This window comes from Betta splendens, chromosome 24, assembly GCF_900634795.4.
Source record: "Betta splendens chromosome 24, fBetSpl5.4, whole genome shotgun sequence".
Classification (NCBI taxonomy): domain Eukaryota; kingdom Metazoa; phylum Chordata; class Actinopteri; order Anabantiformes; family Osphronemidae; genus Betta; species Betta splendens.
The window spans coordinates 7126519-7148838 of record NC_040901.2 but is presented as its reverse complement, the minus strand read 5'-3'; the positions used below and the strand labels follow the sequence as shown (position 1 = coordinate 7148838).

At 46.7% G+C, this 22320-nt stretch overlaps 1 protein-coding gene across 2 annotated transcripts in view; it reads right to left on the bottom strand.

Moving 5' to 3' along the window:
• Positions 1-837: 837 nt before the first annotated feature.
• The window catches only part of nkain2 (sodium/potassium transporting ATPase interacting 2), a 46842-nt gene continuing 25359 nt past the window's right edge, over positions 838-22320 (bottom strand). The window contains exons 4-7 of one of the 2 annotated variants that reach the window (XR_003784623.3): positions 14833-15033; positions 8220-8280; positions 5926-6846; positions 838-4564 (exon numbers count right to left, since the gene is read on the bottom strand). Coding sequence is in view for 1 of the 2 variants with exons in the window: in XM_029140890.3 (XP_028996723.1) it covers positions 4555-4564; positions 5926-6007; positions 8220-8280; positions 14833-15033 (354 nt within the window). In the remaining variant the exon portion in view is untranslated. The remainder of the gene's footprint in view (positions 4565-5925; positions 6847-8219; positions 8281-14832; positions 15034-22320) is intronic. The other variant, XM_029140890.3, reaches the window with a different exon arrangement.

Below are 22320 nucleotides of genomic sequence, written 5' to 3'. Positions count from 1 at the left end.
ATTTTTAGTTCAGCGCTGTTGGCACAACTTTAAAATCAATTTAACTGGGGCGCCTGTAAAGTGGGTTGTTAGCGCTGTTACAATTCCTCATTAATGCCAAAGGGCGCACACCACACGGTAATTAGTTTACTTGTCCTGGCTGTGCCCAATTGGTTTTAGTGAAGAATGCCAACAATGTTAAAAAAGCCTTTACAAGTGTGAGAGTCAGCTTATTACATAAAGCCAAAAAAAAAACACACAAAAAACAGGAGTGTGTTGTTCTACACTAAGCAGATTACAAAGTAGGGACAGTGTCCTGCTTGAAAGTAAATATTTAAAATACCAATATGACAGAACCAAAGAGTAACTCTGCTTAATGTATTTATCAAAAGAGCTTTCTTTACTCACTCAAAATGCGTTTCATCTTAATTGGCTGGATGGTCCATGTTTACGTAAACACAATTATCCTCAGTGATTTAGGCACTGAATGTACCTTAAAGCAGTAGATCAGAATAGAAGAACACCACCCACTCTGACTGATTATATATTTCCTCCGTTAAGGCACAGTAGTGCTTCCTGGCAATTACTGTGTGTGTGTGTGTGTGTGTGTGTGTGTGTGTGTGTGTGAGAGCTGAAGTAAAAGCGTTCAGGCTTTTGAATATTTCCCTAAGCCGGGCTGGGATCCCGTTAAAATAAAGATCAGGTTTGTCTTTATTTAAGTCATTCACAACTAAATCTGTGGGAAACACACATTACACATGCTAAATGTGGCAGATGCTAATAATTTGAGCACCATGCATGTGATGATGACTCTATGATGATGTGAGAGGTTGGAGAGAACAGAGGACAACATTATGGTATTTTCCTTCTCCACTGTCTACTTTATTCCCAACTGTCTAATTTATGTACAGTCAGTCACATGTGGGAAAACCATTAGCAAAAGTGAAGAGTTAGTCAGTGGTGAACATTTACAAATCAACCCAGAGCCACAGGGACAGATGGGAGCAAATACAGTAATTAGTGGTATGTTCCTGCATCATTGAGTTAGTAGATGCTTAATGATTTGACTGCGTAATGTTTGACTGAATGAATTTTAGTGTTTACATTATAATATAGTGTGGTTTGGGCAGTGGAGGAACTCATGGTTCTGCAATGGCTGCTATTATTTTCTCTTGCTTAATATTCCTACTAAGTAGGAAAATCGTTGACTCCTACCTTTTTGCTATTTGGACCTCCTGTGGTATCACATACTTCAGAGCACCTGAATAAGTACACAAAATCTGACTAAACTGGCTTAACTTTAATTATTGCTAATTTAATGCCCTGCAATTGAAATTAGAGGCATACGAAAAGGAATTATTAAACAATTAGTATGTATAAAACATAGTTAAAATAATGAATATAGTTCATAATGCTGAGGCTTGTCAAATGTGGCCATAAACTACACAAAGTATTGTTGGTTGTCTCATGTACAGTGCACAGCACCATACTAATAATTGTAGTGATACTCTGACCAACTGTAAAGATGAAGTACAGTTTTACAGCTAACATTACAATGGCTTCATTGAGTTTTTATTTACCCACTAAGCTAAATAAATAGCTTGGCTCCAGCCTCTGCAGCTAATTATACTTTATTGTATGCACAGAAGCACTAGATAAAGGCTATACATAAAAGTGCTATTGACTGTTCCAAAGCCTGGATGAACTGAAGCCACTCTGAGGGCAAATAAAATAAATCTGTCTTAATTATTACCAATTCAGTTGAAATGATAGAATATCTTGCTATCTTGTTATATGTTTTTATTGCTTTGTTGGTATATGTGTGTGTTGCGTTCGGGGCTGCTTGTGACTTTGCAGGTTCTGGGTTAAGTGTTGTTCAGTTCACCATGACACAGAAAACAAGGCGCCGTAGTACAAAGTATCGTACACAGTCACACAAACACACACATACACACACACTTGGGTCACATTATACTGTATATCTGAAATCTGTTCTCAGTTTTTATTTACTTTAGGCTTTTAAATCTGCTGTTTAGTTTGATATTAGCTCCACAGTGCCTGGTTAATATTTACTTTACTTAGACAAGTAAATTCACTTTCAGGTCACATTGAGTCATTTGCTTATAACACACTCAGTGTTTCAGCTAAATGATACGTTTGCAATCCTTTTCACAGTTCCTGGTTCGAATTTACCCAAACACACTTCATCTGCAGCCGTTTTATTTATTAAAAATCAATATGCTGTGTTGTTTGACAATTCAAATATAAAATAATAACGATGTAAAGTTCATTATGTGCTGAAGTGAAAGTGAATTTCCAGCCTTTACAGAACATTTACTGAAAGAATCTTAGACTATAGTGCAACTAATTCTCTTTTCCTCCCATTGTCCTCGTACACGCTCGTTTCAAATACACTGTACAATTAGAAGAAATAAAACATAGTAGTTCCACTTGTACACAACATCATACATTAGTAGTCAACTAGAAAAAACAGTAAACACGGCCACGGGATTAAAAAACGTCTAGAAGTTGAAAGTTACATTTCATGGTTTTACATTGTAGTAGCTATTTTTCTCCTTAACTCGGCAGACATTTCAGACTGTATTATTCATAGAAAAATCACAAAGTTTCACATTAAGGACTCTTTGCAGAAAGTTGAGGAGCGTTCAACCGACTGAACAGTTCCCGTTTTAAGTAGCTAGTTAGTCACACGCAGCATGAGATTAAATATGCAACAGCTTGGAAACACCCCATGCAAACACACACAAACGCTGTCTCCGTTCCGCGGAGCGACCGCCGGCCGGGTCACGGCTCCGGAACCAATAACCTGCTGGAGAGGCCCGAAACGTGCACTTGGAGCTCAGCTCGTAGATGGAAGTGGTCTGTTGGTCCACTCGTGTCGCGAGAGGTCGCTTGTGGACGGGGAAGGCCTCAAATGTTTGGTCCAGGAGTTGTGACTCAAATGCAAACGCACACGTTTGGTCCGGTTTCTTCCCACAACAGAATTAAACCAGAAAAACCCACTGATCGTTACAATGCGACGGTGATCTGTTGGCATCGGCCTGTTTTACAGTACGTTGACCCATCGCTTTGGTCCCAGTCTGCTTTTGAGGCTTTTTGAGAAGCCAGGCGCTGGAGACCCACACGTGTGACACTGTTGGCACTTTCAACATTAAAATGCAGCTGCTGGGTGAAAATGGCGAAGTCTCTGGCATCTCTGCGGCGTCCTCATGACCGCTCCGCTCTCCTCCTTTCACCAATTGTTGTTTACATGAATCAAAATAATTAATGACGCCACCTATTATGGAGGCGCCTCCGCTCCCACGTGATGATCACGATGACGACGGCAGTTGTACTAATAAACATGCCAATCCATGACAGCATTCAGGCCACTTTGACTGTGATTGTCATGTGTCTGCCTTTTAGACTGGATGTGATACTAAGAAGAGCTGAACGCTGCAGACAAGAAGGCTGATTAGGTTTTTTTATCTGGCTTTCAGCATTGCTTTTAACTCAAAAAAGATAAGATTTTCTCAAACCTGCTTTCCTTTTTTACCGCCTCGGTCTCTCTCTGTCTCTCTGCCTCGGATGGAAGACAAAATATTAAAAGGGCAAGAGGCCAGCGAGCCCGTCCAACTCGCGGGCCGCCTGCCTGTCTATCTACCTGCTGCATGCGTCAGCTCAGTACTTCTGTCTGACAGGTTCTCCTTTGTAAACATTGAAATTCACATTAGTAGTAAAAAGGTTAGTTGGTTGTGTTGTGTTACGTGTGTGTGTGTGTTTCCTGTACACATGCACGTCCTTTATGCGATGAGAATATGTAAACCTACACGTTACACTGTAATTTAACATTCACGATGAGTACAACCAGCTTGATTTCTATCAAGCCTTTATCTTTGCTGTCAGTATCACCAGAATGCACCAGAAAGTTGTATTTTGAAGAAATGATGTTCGACATTCCTTGATCGGTCGTTTGAGGAGATGCTCAGTTTGGTTGGAAGTTAAGACATGGGCAGAGATGGTTAGACAGGCTCTGTTGTATGCACATACATGTGTCTCTGGGATTTAAAAAAAAACTCTTTGGTCAGGCAAATCTGCACGTGAATTGTTTTCTGCAGTAGCGTGACACAACATGGCTCCGTCTGAACATATCACTGGCAGCGGAGGGAGTCCTCGAGTTATCATTGGAAGCCTGAAGACACACATCACCGATGCGTCGTGGCCTGTTTGCATCCCCTCGGTTTCCGTCGCCATGCAGATACCCGAGAGCACGGGAGGAAGCAGGTTATTGGCTCCCGGATGTGTCCCTCAGAAGGACAAAAAAAAAAAAAGTCGTGTAGTTACCACGTGTCGCCACACGAGGGCAGCGTTTCACCAGGAACAGACTAACTATTAACAACAGCAGAGAGGAAGTTTAGGGACGTCTGCTGAGCGTTAGGGGCTTTGTACTAGAGGTTAAATCACACATCATCCTAGTGTTTTCTATATTCTGTCCACATGTCAGATGGAGTAGTAAAAGCAGGGTGTCAAGCAGTGGTGGTTCATAAGGCAGTGTTCCTGGAGTACTTCCTGGGTTTACTTTGACCTAAAGACAAAACAGAAGAAGGAAAAGAATAAATTACCGTTAGGTCTTTACAGTTATTTGAAGCAGTTGTAGGTCTACTTGATCTGCTGCATTTAGACAAGAAAGGACATTTGCAGAGATCAACAGTAAGCTGATCCGATATTTGTTTTGTTTTTATGAAGCAGTGATAATTGAACCTATTTCTTTGTGCATATGTGTGTGAGGGAGAGAGAGGATGGGAGATTTCCCCTGGGCTGCTACAGCTGATGCTAGTTTATTGGTCCCTCTGGCCAGAGTCAATAAACAGCAAAGTGAAGGGACAGCAGCTGGGGAACAATGATAGCGTATTGATGATGTGTGTGTGTGTTTGTGTGTGTGCGTGCGTGCATAGGCTATGTACAGTCCTGTATATAGGCCTGCACTGTATAACACACACTGATTTTTGTGCGCATGGTGTGTCCGTTTGTGCTGCAGCTTTGTGCGCGCTTGTGTCCGCAGCCGTCCACGTTGCAGGGGGTCGATGATTTATGATCTGCGTTAGGGCTTCCACAGGGGACATATAAAACCACAGAACAGCCCTTTATTGCCTTTCATCTTTGTATGGCTGCCACTCTGCTTCTTTTCTGCCTCCTCCTCTCTCTCTGTTTTTCTCACTATCCACTAGCCTTGATTTCAATTTCCCCCGCCCCTCCCTCTCTCTCTCTTTCTCTCTCTCTCCGTCAATACCTCTTTCATTGGGCTCTTTATTTTCCAATCAAACTGCTCTCGATAACCTGTCTGCTGCGTGTCAGTAGAATCCACATTATTCCACTGCTGTCCGTCCCAGCGGTATATAACCTTTACTGTATTGCTCGGAGCTTTCCACAAGACAATGTGGGACCTTTGAGACTGATGCCGAGTTGTCTAAGACCCATTTTGTGTCAACATGTACTTTGATCTAAGAATCTCGATAATACTGGAATTTACGGTTTGAGTCTCAGAGAGAGAGAGAAAGAGAGAGAGGGTATAAACCAAATATCTGTTCCGCAAAGACGCACGTTTAAGCTCGAAAACAAGCGAGTCAATTTCAAAACACGCCAACACTCCTCCGGAAGACGCCTTTATCATTCCCCCATAGGCGAAAAAGGCCTAATAAGAAATTCTGAGACGCGGCTTCGGTGAGGAACGACATCAAGGATACAATGGCTTTCAGCGCGTAGCCCACCTTTATTCGAGGCGTGCGCGGTGAGTGATAAAAGCGCTGCGGCGGCGATAACTGACGAGACCTTGGGCTGAGAAATGACGAGGCCGCGCGCTGACGCGGCGAGAACGCGCTCATATCACCACCTCCGCCGAACTCGAGTTATCGACCGCCGACGGCAACGCGGACGCGCCATACTTACATGTACATGGGCTGTAGCTGCAGGTGGGACGTCTTCTGGGGCCCCTGGTAGCCGTAGGAGTCGAAGCCCCCTATAAAATCAACTGCACAGAGAACGGCGTTAATTAGAGGCAGCGTGGGGTTGTCAGCTGGGAGCCTCCCACCACGTATGAGTCAACGAATTAGTCGTCCTCCACCTACGGAGGCCTCTTTGTCCTTGATCTGTGCCGCGTACGGCTAATCTGTGTCACGGGGATGAAACCAGTTTAGTCGACTGGATCAAAATCCTGGGATGCAAATCTAATTCTATTTTTAGGCCAAACACCAATGCTTGCGCAGCAATTTATTTACGCCTGGAGGAGGCGTCCCGCTCCTACGTACAGTGAAGGTGCAGGGGAGCTCCAGACTCCTGAGCTGAAGAGCTCCCAGCAGGTGGTCTCCTTCCTCAGACTGACGCAGGCGGTGGGACTTCAGAAGCCGATGGAGCCGTCACTTTCTTTTTTTTAAACTTTGATGTTGGAGAGCTCATAAAAGGCTACTTCCTCGCCTTGATCCGCAGCGCACGTTCCTATTTATACAGCGAGACTTCACCAAATTCGGTACAATGCGGATAAAAGCGGCTGTTTTACATTTGCCTCACAGCAGCTAGACGCAAGAAAGACGCATCTGAAAGTGGCACAAAATAAAAAAAGAGACGTAACATTTACAGGTTTCTTTGTTTCCTGTGTTTTTATTGTGATGATGTCACTGATCGCCAGGCCTGTCGTCGGTCCTGAACCGTCTCCTCGTGGCTCCCAGTTGTGAACGGTGGAGGTTTTCTGCTGAGTCATGCTGCAGTCAAACAGTCCTAGCAGAGTTCCTGCTGCACTCGACCCTTTGAACACGCGAGGAAATCGATCCCCCAACTGTGTGCTGTGCTGCCTATCAAGCCACAGTTCCCCAACTGTAAAATTCATTAATATAATGCATAAGGCTAATGATGTGCAGCATTCAGCAAAGCTATTCTGCTCAGGTTCTATGGTCTTCTGTCCTGGTCCGGAACAAGTCCAACACACACAAATCTGTGGCTTGAACATGATCAGAGCGACTACTGTATACGGATTATTCCGCCACACACACCCAAACACACACTTGGACTCGCACAGAATAATTATCAGAGTAATTAGCTTTCTCAGCAGCCCCAAATCTTCATCGGTCCTCGGTGAGCGTTAGCTCTCCCACCCAGGGCACATCTCCTCACCGAGTTCGCTGATTATTGTTCAGTCTCCCCGCACTGCACTTTGCAGCGCTCAGGGCGCGACAAGGCGAAGATTACATGCAGCCGAATTCATTGGGAAAGAAAATGATGCATGTCACACGCCGCCGCCGCCGTCGAGCACGAATTCATTAAAGCTTATTAACCGGCAATTTGAAATCCCGAATCCTGCTGATAACGTTGTTCCTGTGGGAGGACGCGTGAAAATCGCACATGTAGCCTCTTAGCACTCAGCTGATACAAGTGCTGTCTTTGACTGTTGTTTTCTGACTAATGTTTTCTGTCGGGTCATTTTGAGCTATTCGTGCACTTTAACTGTTACTGTAGTGATTCAATAATTACTGTAAGTGTGAACAAAGAGCTTTTTGTCCCGTTTTGAGCCTCGAGTGACAGGAGCCAGTCGGTCGCCATTTTAAAATGGCTGCTGCTTGGGGGGCGGGGGTGCTGGTGGTGGTGGTGGGGGTGTCGGGGGGCATCGGCTGTCGATCTCAATCCCCCACCGATGGGAAGGCGCATGAAAACGATTTCCACCGATCCGGTCTCCATTTATTACCCATCAATATTTATGTGGTAGCAAACAGCATCCTCGCTCCGGCGCTAAACAAGACATGCCTGGATATTGATCCAGCTCCGGGGGGGGGGGGGCTGCTTTATTTTATTGGAATATATAAACCGATGGCCTTCGGGTATAAACGAGCTCGTCTGTGTTATTGCTCACTTTTAGATTATAACCACCCCCAAGTTAACGGGTTGATTTGCCTCGTTCCCACGTCTCTATAGGCAATTACCCCTCGAATTAAACTCATTTAATCAGACAAAAAGCTTCCTGAACGCTGCCTTTCGCTGTCGCTTCCCAATCAGCGCCGACTGTATTGATGAATCGCTGTATTGATTCCAAAAATGCGTGGATTAATGGGTTTGTTGCTCCTCGCCGGCGAGCTCCTTCCATCCCGGCGCGACTGTTGCTTAGCGATGGGCGGCTGGAAGCCGTGCGCACGTGGGAGAGGACGTATAAAATAAGCAAATAAGCATCACGGCTCACGTCTGACTCGTGTACTCACAGCTATCCTCCTCTTCAGAGATGAGCTTGACCACGTAGCAGGCGTAGATGAACCCCACCAACTAGAGAGAGAGAGAGAGAGAGCGCACGTTAGCGACCGTTAGCTTCCAGTAAATAGTGAACCGTTACACTCTTCAAAGATCCTGAAGGCGTAACAGAAAAGATTCAAGGATTTCAGCTTTTATTGCGTTTTGGAAACAGCACCAACTTGAGGGAATGGGGTTTTGCAGGCAACAGAGCAGAGTGGACGCTGTAATGGGAGCAAACAACTAACACAGGTGTTGGGCGGAAGTGGAGCAGCTCTGTGACGTGTCCCTCACCGGAATGCGCGGCCGCACGCGCCAAACGTGGCGCCTTCAATGACGGCCTCAAGGTTAGCGGCACTCACGCGCTTGTAATACACGTCTCCCAAGCTCACGGCTGCTTAAAAGCAGGCGGCGACAACCATCTCTATTACGCCGCTGTGGGTAAACATAAGCGAGATTGCGATCAGTGAAATTGAATTTCCCAGCTCCCCATTGTCGCCGCGTTACGACGCGGTTGTAGATCATTACGTCTGGAGCTGCTGTTGTCAAAATGAAAACCTCGCAGCGTTTGCAGCCCTAGCGCTCACGTGCGCTTCACGTCCGAAGGCGACAACGAGCGGCCGCGTCACGTGTCCCTTCCGCGCTCTGACTCGCGCAGCGGCGGAGCCGTCTCCCCTCGCACCCGCACCTTTGCTCCCCGATCCGCGCTCCCATTGGACGCCCGTTTCCAAGGTGACCGCTTACAGGTAGCTGATTGGAGCGAAGGTGCGGCCAGCGCGGGGTCGCCGCTGTGACCTTATTATCGCGCGACCACGGAGGACAGACGGCGAGAGGCGAGGACGATGTTTGTCTGAGGCATTAAAGTATATTACTCTGAATGGAGAGGCCTCGCAGCTCAAATATGGCTTCAAATGTAGGACAAATGACATTGACCTGACTACGCAGACATGAGCACACAGCAGCTTGCAACCGTGCACAGCTGCATTTGCGATTCGGTTTATAACTCAAGGTCTTGACCTCATTTAGTCTAAATAAGGTTCAGCTCCCAAAGCTCCGATCTCCTCTCTCTCCCTATTTCCTCCTAGCTTCCTCCGTTGCGTCCTTTCCCTGATTCCACTTCCTTCCTCCACGCTTCCCATTAAGCGGTCTGTTCTCCTCCGCCTTTTCAAGTAAATCTCTCATAGGAATATGGGGCTTTGCTCACAGGGGGATGAATCCACTCCCCTGCAATATCAGCGCGAGGATCAGCGGTGATGAGGAGATCAACGTGGACAACAGGACGAGCTTTAGGCATCAGAAAAACCCTGAAGTTCAGCTCAAGAGATGCTCATACAGTAAACTGACGGCATGTTCTCAGCCGGCGGGAGTTTCGCAGCGAACCTTTATTTTGAAAGATTAAGCCCATTTCCTGTCTGCCGCCACGCCGGCTGATTTATTAACAGTGGGAGACTTTTCGCTGTACAGAGTCAAACCGTTGCTTAATATACTTGCCAGAGTTTGGGTTTGAGTGTTTTGCCACACGGAGTAAAAACTGATCTGGACCTTGCTCTGTCTTCTGCAGGCTCATTGCCTCCGAAAATGACTTTCGGGCGCAGTTCTGTCAGTGCCACTGAGCAGGGAGCAGCGGGCTGCGCTGAGCTTTGACAGAGCGTGTTCCGCTGCACATCAATATCCTGTTAATATTCTGCCTACTCAAGTATTCTGCATCGGTGTCGCTGCATGTAAACACAATATCCCGCTTACAATGAGCTTGATTACATCTTCTCCTGACGTGAAGGAACCCGCGCACGTTAGCCCGGCTGCACCAATATTAGCTGCGATGCGTATGCTCATTATTGAGCTGCGGGTCTGAGCTAGTTCGGTTCTTGCAGTTATATTTGGACGCCTCTGATCGCGATCCCTGAAATGTTCTGTATCTCACTCCTCTGGTTTTTGCAGGGCTGAAATATTCCCCCATGAGCCAAACAAATTCTGCAGGAGCATGTTATAACAGCGTGCATCATTCATGAAGGTTTATTTATTTACAGTGAGTCATATATTAAATAGAAAAGTGAACATTTTCCCACTTTTTATGTTGTTTATGTTTTTATGTTTATCCTCTTCCCTAACCTGAACTCAGTCTCAGGTGTGAATCTGACTCCATCTTCGCTCGCATCACTCTAAAAGCAGGTGTCTCCCTCTTGATTGAACGTATTTCCCAGATTACATTTCATCTTTGACAATTTCAAACTTACATTCAACCAGACTTGGCTCCAGTCTGTGCTGAATTTTCAGCTGCTAAACGTATTTGAGAACTAGTGGTATTAATAGTGACTGACAGGTTTTTAGCTATTCAAGCTCTTTTTCCCTGTGGTTTGTGGATGGAGTGAATTAAAGCGAGCTGCTTCCAGGTTTTTTCCCAGACAGACAGCTGCTGCCTCCCTTTATTTCGTCCGTGGATTAGGGTTACCTAGTTACAGCGGCAGAACCCGAAGGATGTTCGGCGTGTGACGGCTGGAAATGGAAATAGCGCCGCTTTAATGTGGATTCGGGCAGAATCCAAGCCCCGATCAGCCTGACAAGCTATAACTCGTACAACTTCACCACGTCGGGCGGCAGTCACGCGCTCGCTCAGGGTGAGAAGCCATTTGTGTAGGGTTTAATGTGCACAATGTCACACATGAGCCCTGGAGACAGGATGATAGGCTTCATGCCATTTCCTAAACAATGTACAGCAGGTGCTTGTTGCTATGGTACAAGTTAGCTGAAGCCTATGTTTAAAGGAAGGGATCATAACGTTATGGGGAATAAAACGTCTAAGAAAATGTCATGTTCCTGCGGGAGTGAATGGATCGTAGCATTTTCCCTTTAGACGTCGAACAGAACGTTCTGAGCAGCTTCCTGCACAATCGTGCTGTACTACAGCGCCACAAGTTTCACCTCAGCCTCTTGGGTTTATTTATGTCTAATTAGGGATTTTGATCCGGACTCTCGTTTGGCATCATCGTTAGACTCGGCTGTGTTAACAGTAATTGTGTGAACTGAGTGATTAAATAAGAATAAACTGCATCGCGGCGACAGTTCAACCTGTGGTCAATCATGGAAACCACGATCGCACGTACGGTACAAGAGGCCAAACGCATCAGCAAACGCTGTTGACGTCTTGTTGTTAGAAGTAGAAAGTGCTACAGAAGTCAAGAGGTGACCGCCGAGCTCTGAAGTGGCATTTAATAATTAAATAGGATTTGAAATTGGTCTGTATTTCGTGTAGTAAAGGTTGTGTCATTTCAGGAGGGAAAAAATAAAACGATGACACTGTCGCCCCCGAAGGATAAGAACTCCAAAAGTCCAAGGCTACGTTCACAATGTGAAAATGTCATTAAAAGAAAAAAAAAGATAGCAGAATATTCACTCTCTCCTACAATAATGAAGCCCTTAATGCGCCTGCACTGTAGCAGCCAGGCTGATAACACCTGGAAGTTTTGAAAGGAGCTCAGGGAGAAATTAGCTGAATGTCAAACAGCTGGCGTTCGATAAGGAAGAGGAAACCGGTGTTCTGCATAGCTGAAGAACAGAACTTCAGGGGGAGCGTGGTGGTGGGGGCACCTTTGAGAAAAGAAGGCTAAAGCTCAGGTTTCACCCCCGACACCAAACCCGTCTTAAAGCCTGGCGTTCCTCACGATTTGCCTCCATGACGACCTCCGTCTCATTCCCACGCGCTGCTTATGACGAATGCTAACTGTTCCCCGTCTGCTAATCTTTGGGCTGTCATTACCCCACAATGAGAAAACAAAAGAATGCATCACCGCTGCATCACTCTCCTTCCGATAAATTGCCCTGTGATGCGAGTGTCACATCAGTGGGATTAAATAAATCTGTCGACGTGGTCGCGATGCCCGCGTTTTGCTAGGCTCCTCGAGTCGCGGGTTCGACCACGTGGGATCGTTCGGTCTAATCAGTCCAATCTAAATGCGCCGGTTGCTTGATGCTGGCGCATTTCTTACAGCGACAGCAGATGAATTGCAGGTTAAGCAGAAGCCCGCGCGCCCGTCTTTGGCGGCTGCTAGCCGTCGCTGCACACTTACAGTCTAATCGATAGAAGAGGCTCAGCGTCGCTACGCGGCGCAATTTGAGAAGACAAAAACAAATGTAAAAAGACGAGCGGCTCCGCTGTTTCCCACAAATACGGGATTAGTGCCTTTAGCTGCCTTCGCTCGACTGACGTTCAATTCTCATGCATTGTTGTTCCTCTTCCCTGATCTTTGAATAACAACAGCTCTGAAAACCAATCTGCTCCCAGTGCTACTTCCATTAATACAATTTGACCCTAACATGACTAACATCATTGTCTAGTGGCGGCGACAACAATGTCACATTCAATCCAGCGAACTGAACTGAGAAACAGTTCATATGCTAATATTTTGTGTATTGGATCATCCGAACAGAACAGGGGATCGACCCAAAGCCCTTTAATTAACTGGCTAAATCCACAGTTTGCTTCCTTTAAGCTCTACCCATTAAACCTCTGTCATCTTATTGATCAATATAAACAGTAAACTGTGCTGTTTCAAGCCTTTTCTCTGCTTTGTCTCAACATGTGCAGCACCTGAAGCTTTGTCTTTGTTTTAAATGGTTTGAGACACTTAATAGTTTGTTGCGAGCGTTTTAATTATAACGAAGCACAAGTGCCTTTTCTTTATCGCCAGTGGCTCAATGCTGCGTTCAAGTCTTATCGTTTCAATTGTAATTATGAACACTTAAGTGAGTAAAGCCATTCGAGTTAGCAAAATTTGTAATTCTGAGTGTGAGAACACGGCAGAGAACGTTGGCAGGCTGTAAATAAAAATAAACCTTCACACAGACACACAGAGATCCACGCGACGTGGTTCTAACGGCGACAGAGCGGCTCTGTTTTCACCTGATAGTAAACTCCAGCGCACAGCACAACACACAATGCTAATTCGGGCTGTTTATCTGCTGTGAGTACACGTTAGCATTAGCGCTAGAATAATAAGCGAACACCCCCGAGTCAGAATAAGAAATGTCTCTGCTGTTCTTCCCATTCTGCCAGCATTGCATAAATGCAGCATAATAACAGCCCTGCAATTATCTGCTGCTGGAAAGTTTACTTCCAGAGGATGGAGGGTGAGCTAAGGGTCATCGCTGTCCAAAAGCTGCCTGCTGGTTACAGCTATTTCGGATTTTGGATTCAACATTATGCAAAGGGGCCTGGAGCCATTTACAGCACAATACACTTGACTAAGCGTGTTGACGGTACAGTAAATAATTTAATTTGAAAGCGATTGAAATTCCCGCACATCCTCTGGATGAGCTTGTTAAGTATTGATAGAGCATGTGACACCGCATTGACTGCGCGCAGCAAAGAGCTGCTGTTGTTGTTGTTGTTTGCAGGTTTTCTTCCCAGCCGAAACAACAGCAGGTGAGTTCGCGCGGCTTGAAGTTATGCTAATCAAGCAGGAGCTCTCACTTTGGTTCCTGGTATTGGAATAAAACGTTATTATACTGCGTAAATGTGTCAAACGTGGAGGTAAATTATATCTGAACATCACATGAATGTGACTCGGGGAGGCAGCGAGAGGCTCAGACAGGCAGGTAGACGAGCTGACAGGCCCATCATGCATCTGACTGACCACGCAGCCGAACAGGAAGCGCGCGCTTTGACCTTGACAGCTGCAGACGCCTCAGCGGCTGATTCCTGACATGCGCTGGGAACCCGTCCCCTTTGGTCCGGGCTGCTCGGCGCAGGTACCGGTTAACCGGTCGGCTAAGCGGTAAACAGGCGGAGAGCGAACCGGGCCTGGGCCGCCCGCTCCAGCGAGCGGAGCGCTATTAGGGATCCTCGCGCTGCTTCCACCAATTACAGGAAATCAGCCAGCAAGCGGGCTAGCGAACCAGTCAGCCTGTTGAGTGTGTGCTCATGGAGCATGACAGTGTTTCCACACACCAATTACAGCAAGGTAGTGCTACAGCCGTGCGGTGGCTTGGCACTCAGCCACACTGTAAGTACCGCTATCGATTGACAGAGAGACACGCGGAGGGAGCGGCGGCGGCGCTACAGTTCGCGAATAAGGAAGACGAGGGCTCTTCTGCCTTCTGTGGCGGCGTAATGATGCGTGCATTTACATTTAGGGCCCGGTTTGTTTAATGCGCCGAGCGTCTTTATTCATATACGAACGAGGGCCCCGAGCGAAACGGCTACGATGCACGGGAGGCCGCGATGAAAGGCGACAGGCCTCCCTCACGCCCGCGCCGTGTCTCTCCTGATCCTGCTAATTATCACGGTTTGACAGCGCAGCGTTGAGGGGAGGAGGTGCGGAGGGCGCGAGACGGGCAGCGAGGGAAATAAGACGGAGAGTCTCCAAAGCAGCTTATCCAGCCCCATTCTATGCTAATGAGGGTGTGACGTTAGCTAAGTTTGACCCTCAAACCAGTTTATTTGGGTCCTGTAAAGGTGATAATATGTGTTGGGATTGGAGGTCGATTTCTTGCCTATTTGGCCAGAAACTGATTGATGATGCTAATAAAAATGAGCTGGTGTCCCCATTTATTAGCATTTACAGGCTCAAGCCACAGTCATGAAGTACTTACAGCCAGAAGTATCTGCAGTGACGAGTGGGCCACCTCTATGAACTGGAAGTCCACCAGGCAGCCAGATATAGATATATAGCGGTGGTCCTCAGGTGCCCAGGAAGGAGGAGGATTGATGGGTGTCACCCTGCACCCGGGGCCATTCTCCATCCACCAGGAGCGGTGCATGGACAGGTTGAATGTCAGCACGAGGTCAGAGTCCTGGTGAGACAGAGAAAGAGAGTGGGTTCAGTTACATCATCACACTGGGAACGGATCAGGAACAAAGACGGAGGGAGGCTGGACGCCGGAGCGGGTTTTAATTAAAGCCAACCAGTCTGTCGTTACAGAAGGGAGGGTTTGGTTTCAGCTAAAAACAGATATCAGGGATTTATAATTCCAGACGATTTAGATCTGACTCGCAAAATATTGAGGACAATAAAGGGAGAGAAAGGGGGAAATGACGAGAGGAGGCTGAGGAGATAAAGCCAGCAATAAAAAGAGTGACTGACACACTGAGTAGGGATTTATTGACACAGCAACAGCTTTTGCATGAAGACTCCAGGGTGAGATAGAGGCTGAGTTATGTTACAGCGTCGTTGTTTGTGTGTGCGGTGACATGTTGTAGTTACAGTCCGACTTGTTCCCCTGATTCATTTCTCCGCTGCTTCGTAAATCCTTAACCCTCCCCCCCCAAAAAAATACTAGATTGACGATGGCAGCGATTCAGGCTAATAAAAATCTTCTCGATCCGCTTTTTGGGCCCGTTTCGTCTCCACTCCAACAACATCGAGGACCGGTTTTGTGCGACTTGCAGCACGGAATGGCTGCTTTTTAATTGTGAACGCACAATAAATCAGCCTGAACGTCATGCTTTAAATAATGCACATATTAATGAGTCCAGGTCGCAGGAGAGGACGTAGATCATTTATCTCACACACACAAAAATGACTGTTACCTCATCCGTGTAATCTTTTTATACATCTCATTATTAGAAACCTCGTTGTGGAGCCACCTTTTTCTACTTCTGTTCATTGTCAATAAATAAATGCATTTACTGTAACAGCCGCCTAAATGCTGTCAACATTTAAAGGAGAACGCGTCTATGAATCCGTTTGCTGCAGCTTGAAACAGTCTGTCTCTTCATCTGCTTCTGCTCCATGTCTTTATCTTTACCCGTCCTACTTATCTTCCCACCACATCCGCACTTACCTTTGTCACCTCCCTCCTTAATGTTACCTAATTTTTTCTTTATTAATTCATATTGTGTTCTCTTTTTCCTCCCTCCCTCCTCCTCCTCCTCCCCCTCCCGTTCTCTCCTTTCTTTTTCTTCCGTGGCCTCTCTCTATTTCAGCGTAATGAGTAAATGCCTCATTAGCGCGGCGCTCTGATTAATGCCGTCTCCCCTTGTTGTGCTCCTCTTTTTAATGAGTAAAATCTCTCTAAATATCTCTCTTGCTCCGTCTCTGTCATCACTCTCCTTCTGTCTGTCTCTTTCTTCTCTAAAATCCTTCTCCTCTTTCCTTCCTTTCACTCCTTCTTGCTCTTTTTTCTCACTCGCTCCTCTCGCCGTCCTCGGCGTTGGGAGGGAGGGGGGTAATAATTATTTCAGCACAGTCTGTGTCGGTGGTTTTCTAACGAGACACTGACACAAACACGCACACGGGCGCACATTTACACCAACGAGGAAGAAATTACCAGCAAAAAGCCAAATTTGGCAACACATCATGAAAACCAGGGAGGATGTGCTGCTACTGCTGCTCCTTTACAACGCTGTGAAAAGGGACATCCCAGCCAATCTAGTTTAGCAAGAACTAAAAAGCTTCATTTACAGTAATTCAACTTAGAGAGCAGCTTTCAAGAACAACAGCACTATGAGCAAACGCAGAGACGGGCGTCAGGAAATGTACGTTTCCTTCAAATATCTGTCTGAGGTCTGTTTTGCCTTTTGCATCGCCGCCTGTCTGGGGATCTTGTGTTTGTACCATGGTTCACTGAGGCGACTCGCTCTGTAATACAGTTTGCAACAAATCTGGCTCAAATAGAAAATACATTATTATCTTCCTTTCATCCGTCCTGCCACAACAAGCCTGGACCGCTGCAGATGGTGAGAGTGGGAGATTAAAAGCACATCATGTCTGGGGTTTTTGAAGTGAGGCATCAGCGTCGAGAGTCACAGTCGTTGGAATAACAGATAATCGCAACTTTTAGACAAAACACAGAATGAATAATTTATTTCAGTGGAATATAAAAACATCAGCATATCTGACACTGATTTATCGACGTGATATGGCGGAATTTATTTAGCGCCGCAGCATTTGACCCACCAGGATGATGAAGTCGCAGATCTGAGGGCTAATCTTGGAATATTAATCTGGTGACGAATGGGCTGTTTGGCACGAAACGCCGAGTGAGAAACGTGGGCCGGCTCCAGTGAACATCTCCAACTCTGCGTGTGCCTTGTTGAGGATCCCGCGCTCTCAGGTCTTTGTCTCCGACTGTGGGCTGGAGCCGCTCCAGTGGGTCACATCTGTTTTTTCCTCCACCTTCTCTCTCTCCGCTGCCGCCTTTCCTTCGGCCTCCGCCCTCCTCTCGCTCCCTCTTTCGATTTCCCCTCAATTTCCCACCTCTTTATTTCCCTTTGTCTTCCCCTCCCAGGAGATGAGGTGATGGAGGGGGAAAGAGTCTATAAAGGAAGATCTTTCCTCTCATGGTCTAATAGTCAACGAGGGAGGAACGATGCCGCTTTAATGCCACCTGGAGCTAAAAGTGAGAGCGGTTTAACAATAAAATTAAAAGCACAAACAGTCTGGCAGAAGAAATGACACATTTCCCACTAAAAAATGAAACTTTCAACCCAAACAGCACACAAATAAACAGCACTTAGAGGCGATGATGTCAACGCAGCATATTCTGTCTGATTCATCGACCATGATATCAAGTGATAAAACTAAGCAACAGCTGAATGTGAAGGCTCACACACCTGTACCTTCACTATTCAGTCACCAGCGGTGATGCAGTGAAACAGCATCAGTTGGTCCAGACGAATCAGACTAAAGAGCAGAAAATCAGGGAAGGAACAACATTAACGTTCTCTGTTTAAAGCCAACGTCTCAGTCTGTCTGTGTCATTTTCTCTCTCTCTCCCTGTTATTTCTCACCAATATCATCAGTCACGGTGCATCTCCCTACATTGTTTTGCAGTGATTTCCCATGGGTGTTATATGAGGCCGTAACCCACAACGCCAAAAGCACTCTTCCTCTATCAGATTAGTCGAGGGTGATGGGAATCCGTTCTCGCTAGCCGGCGGCTGCCGAGACCCCGACCTTAACCACACCAAACCCAGCAAAATGCCCCAATAGAAGCAATTTAACCCCTTCACTTTTCAGACTGATGGGCTAATTACGGCGCTCCTCCTCGTACCCCAGGTGGTATCCAGGGCTACGTGAAACATGGGGGGTTGCTAATTCAAGCTTCGGCGGGTTAATTCGATTTTTTTTTTGTAGACCCCGCAGCCACAGGGTGACGGGAAAAATCTGCAGTCAGATAATCACGCTGATATTAACACACAAACTTAGTCAAACGTGTCTAAAATAGATACTTAGACTCCGGTTGACACTGAGGCTCCCGACATTCTTAGAACTAGTAGATTTTTATTTTTTTAACCAGAGAAACTCCTCAGACTCTCAAGAAGCTCATTAGACCGAGTGCAAATTAAACAGAAGTTAAAGTAAAGGCAGTTTAGCAGTTTCCTCTAGCACGTACAGGCAAAACAAACAGAGCCAGGCTAAAGCCGCTGCAATCACGGTTTGAAATGAACACCATCCACCATCCGAGCCTCCACAACAAGCCGAGTCAATCAAACGCGGTATTTACTCCGGCACGCAGCCCGTCTGCTCCGACAAGTAAGACCCCACTCCTGTCGCTGCGCGTGAAACTATACAGTAACAACGAATAATCAAACGGAATCGCCCCGTAATAACGGCTCCGGGCTCAAATGATGAAACCGGCGGCGGGAAAAGTCCCACCAGAGACGTGTTGATGTGATGTGTTGAAAAAAAAAAAGGCAATTTCATGCCATGATTTCAACAAACGCGTCCATTGATCAAACCGAGTGGAGGTTGATGCATTAACCCGCGGGATCGGGGTGGATGTTTTAACTACAACGCCTATGATTAAATGTGTGAGATCCGCTCATTCATCGTCTCAGTCGGCGCTGGTGAATGAACACCGAGGGAAGAGGAATTAAGTGACTATTAGTATTCAAACTGGCCCTGGCAATCAGTTTTTTTACTTTCTTCGGGGATGAATTGGGCGGTTTGCAGTTTGATTTACTGTCATATTCCCTTTTACAATTTATCCTGCAGTAAAACGCTCGCCGTGCACTCGTAACACAGACTATTGATGTTGGTATAAAATTGATATGAAGGGGGCCTATCTGACATTTCCCTGTCTTCCTGAGAGGTTTTGTTGCTCTAACTTTCCCTCTCTTTCTCCACTTCACCACCCCCCCCCCCCCCCCCTCCCCCCCGCCCCCCCTTCCCGCTCCCGTTCTCTTTAAAAAGGACATTGATCCACGCACGACTTTGTCTCCCGACGTGTCGTCTCATTCCGCCTGTCTCAGCCTCCGTATCTCCGCTGCCTCGCTCCTCGACCCCCTGAATCTTCCGGCCCCTCCCTCCCCGTCCCTCTTCACATTTCCTTTTCCCTCTCAGTCCACCACTTGTCCTGCAGCCACTTCTGTCTGTGTGTCGCAGCCTGGAATGAAACACCCGACAGACACGCGACTGAAAATGACACTGTTTGGAGACTGTTTGGATTTGCTGCTCATCCCTTGTGATTTCTTATGAATGATATAATGAATGACAGGCTCTCTCTCTCCCTCGCTCTCCAACACAAACATACTAACAGACACATTTTCACACGTACAGTATACAAAAAAAAACATGTGGGATAACCTCCCACCAAGCATCTCACCCACTCAGGAAATGATTGGCGGCTGAACATAGTGTGTGTGTGTGTGTGTGTGTGTGTGTGTGTGTGTGTTCCTATCTCTGTCAACTAACACCCAGAGGTTGGCTGCATCTTTTAAATGACACAGTGGACTACTGACAGTTAGCTGTCTAAGAGAGTGTGTGAGTGAGAGAGAGAAGAGAGTGAGCGAGCGAGGGAGTGAATATGCAACTGTGTGTGTGTGTGTGTGTGTGTGTGTGTGTGTGTGTGTGTGTGTGTGTGTGTGTGTGTGAGTTTGCAGCGTGGTGACAGTTCTCTCTCTACGGGCTCCTCTCCAAATCTGTCAGGGGTGCCACATCAGAAATGTTTTTAAAGATTAATTTTATGACAGTGCTGCTATATTAGATTGTGCAGCAGCGAGTGACAGCGAGGGTGGGAGAGTAGCACGCTGATATATAGTGGGAATCTCAGGCTTAAACTTGAATTACTGTCGAGACAGGATATTCACCTTATCTCGCCTCCAGGACTCAACAGGGACCTTATGGAGGGCGAAGATACACTTTGATAGAAGGTTACATCAAAGGCAAACAAATGTGCCTATTCACTCCGCTCTCACTCCAATTAACCTGCATGAGCAGGAAAACATGGCCGCCACACATGTGAAGCTAAACCCGTGAGTCTTTACTGTCGTCGTGATGCTCAGGCGAGTAAACAGACTGATCTGCTGTAATCACAGGACACCCTTCACGCCGTCCTGTCGACTCAGTGTCACGATTCACAAGGATTTAAGCCTCGACGCCCTGCGTCGGTCCATCTGTCCGCTCCGAGGCCCCTCCAGGTCGCAGGGCCGAGCCGGGCCCCCCCCTCCCACCTTTCCACCCGCTGTCCAGGGTTCACCGGGCTCATCGAGAAGAAGCGTCCGAGTCCATTTGCAGATTTCACACCTTTACGGCCACACACACACACACACACACACTGACGGTGTGAAGCCAAGTATCCGCTCTCCTCGCTGAGCATCTGATCAGTGTTGTAATAAACTTCCACTGCTGGCACTAGATATCGGGTCCATTCACGGCGTTGGCACCGCGAAATTACATCGAACCTACAGCAAAAAGCCAAGAATTACTGATAACGGCATGAATCAAAGCGGGGCTGATGTGCGGCCTCGTTCATCTACAGGAAGATGGCAGATCTCAGTAATGAAGAAAAATGGAGTCTGTCACAATCACTTTTGTCCTGTGCCCCCACAGTAATGGCCACAGTGTATAAAGTAATGTAATAAATTGGCCCTCACCACCGGCTGATACATAAAGCTCCGCTCTGTGAATTCTTATTGCCCATAAATAATGTCTCCATGTCATGGACACGTTTCCTCAAGTCTTGACATTGGAAATGAAGAGGAGGCGAGAAGGTGAAGAAGGAGCTGAACTCGGGACTGGACGCTAGTGTCATTTAGAGCGTGGGAGCGATGAATCGACGAGAAAACAGCTCCAGTATGTAAATGACAGCGAAGTGACTGAGCAGCCTTCACTGACCCTCCGCTGCCGATGACAAGGCCGCGAATGACTGAGCGCGCGATCGAACTGTGATTAACACGGCCCCTTCGCACAACAACAGCAAAGGGAGTTGATTAGAGGGTGAGCGGACGGAGACGGAGGGCGAATTACGCGGAGACGAAGGCGATCTGACGCGGAGGGAGGGAAAAGAGGCTGATCTGAGAGCTTTTCCATCATGGTGTATCAGAGCATACGGCGCCATTAAGATGATCAAGCACCAAGGAGACGTTTAAGACACACAAACAGTGGGAAAGGTTGCAGGAAATCATGTCTCATCCGCATCCGGCTCTCTGATATCTACTGTATCTGCCAATTTATGTCTGATCCTGTTTGACCCAGATCACGGTTTTCCATGAACTGTCATGATATTTCTCAGATTTTTGCCTTTTTTGACTTTAATATGAGAGAAGCGGAAGTGGGAAATGCCTGTACAGTAGCTTCTGTTGATGCCTCCATTAACAGGTGAAATACATAATAAACATCTGGAGAGGAAACATATTTGGGTAACACATGGTGCTTTTTACCCAGCCAGGAGTTAGTGAGTCCACAACTGGAATGTGTTTTTCATCATAAAAATATTTTTTATGAATTTGTGACTTTTATTGTGAAATTAAACCAAACAAAGGAATGAAGAAAGGAACAAAGGCAGGAAGTGAATCGTAATCGCGAGCAGCAGAGCATGAACCAAAGTGAATGACACTGACAGACGTGGCCGTGCTTGTTTTACATTTGGTCCGGTGTAATAATAGCCCTCAGGTCAGTAAACAAGCCCTGGAAAAGCAGGTGATGGATTTGTATATTGTACAACAGCTGGTGAATGCGGTCGGAGGGGGAGAGGCAGGCGTTCGCGGCTCCGCTCTGCCTCCGTAACTGGGTCAAGGTTGATGTGCCCTTGAGCGGTCGCACGCAAACTGTTCTGGTCGTAAAAACAAGCTGTTTGGCGTCTGGGGGGTGAGGACGCCTCGCTCCCATTGGTCAGCGGGTAATTAATAGAGGTGTC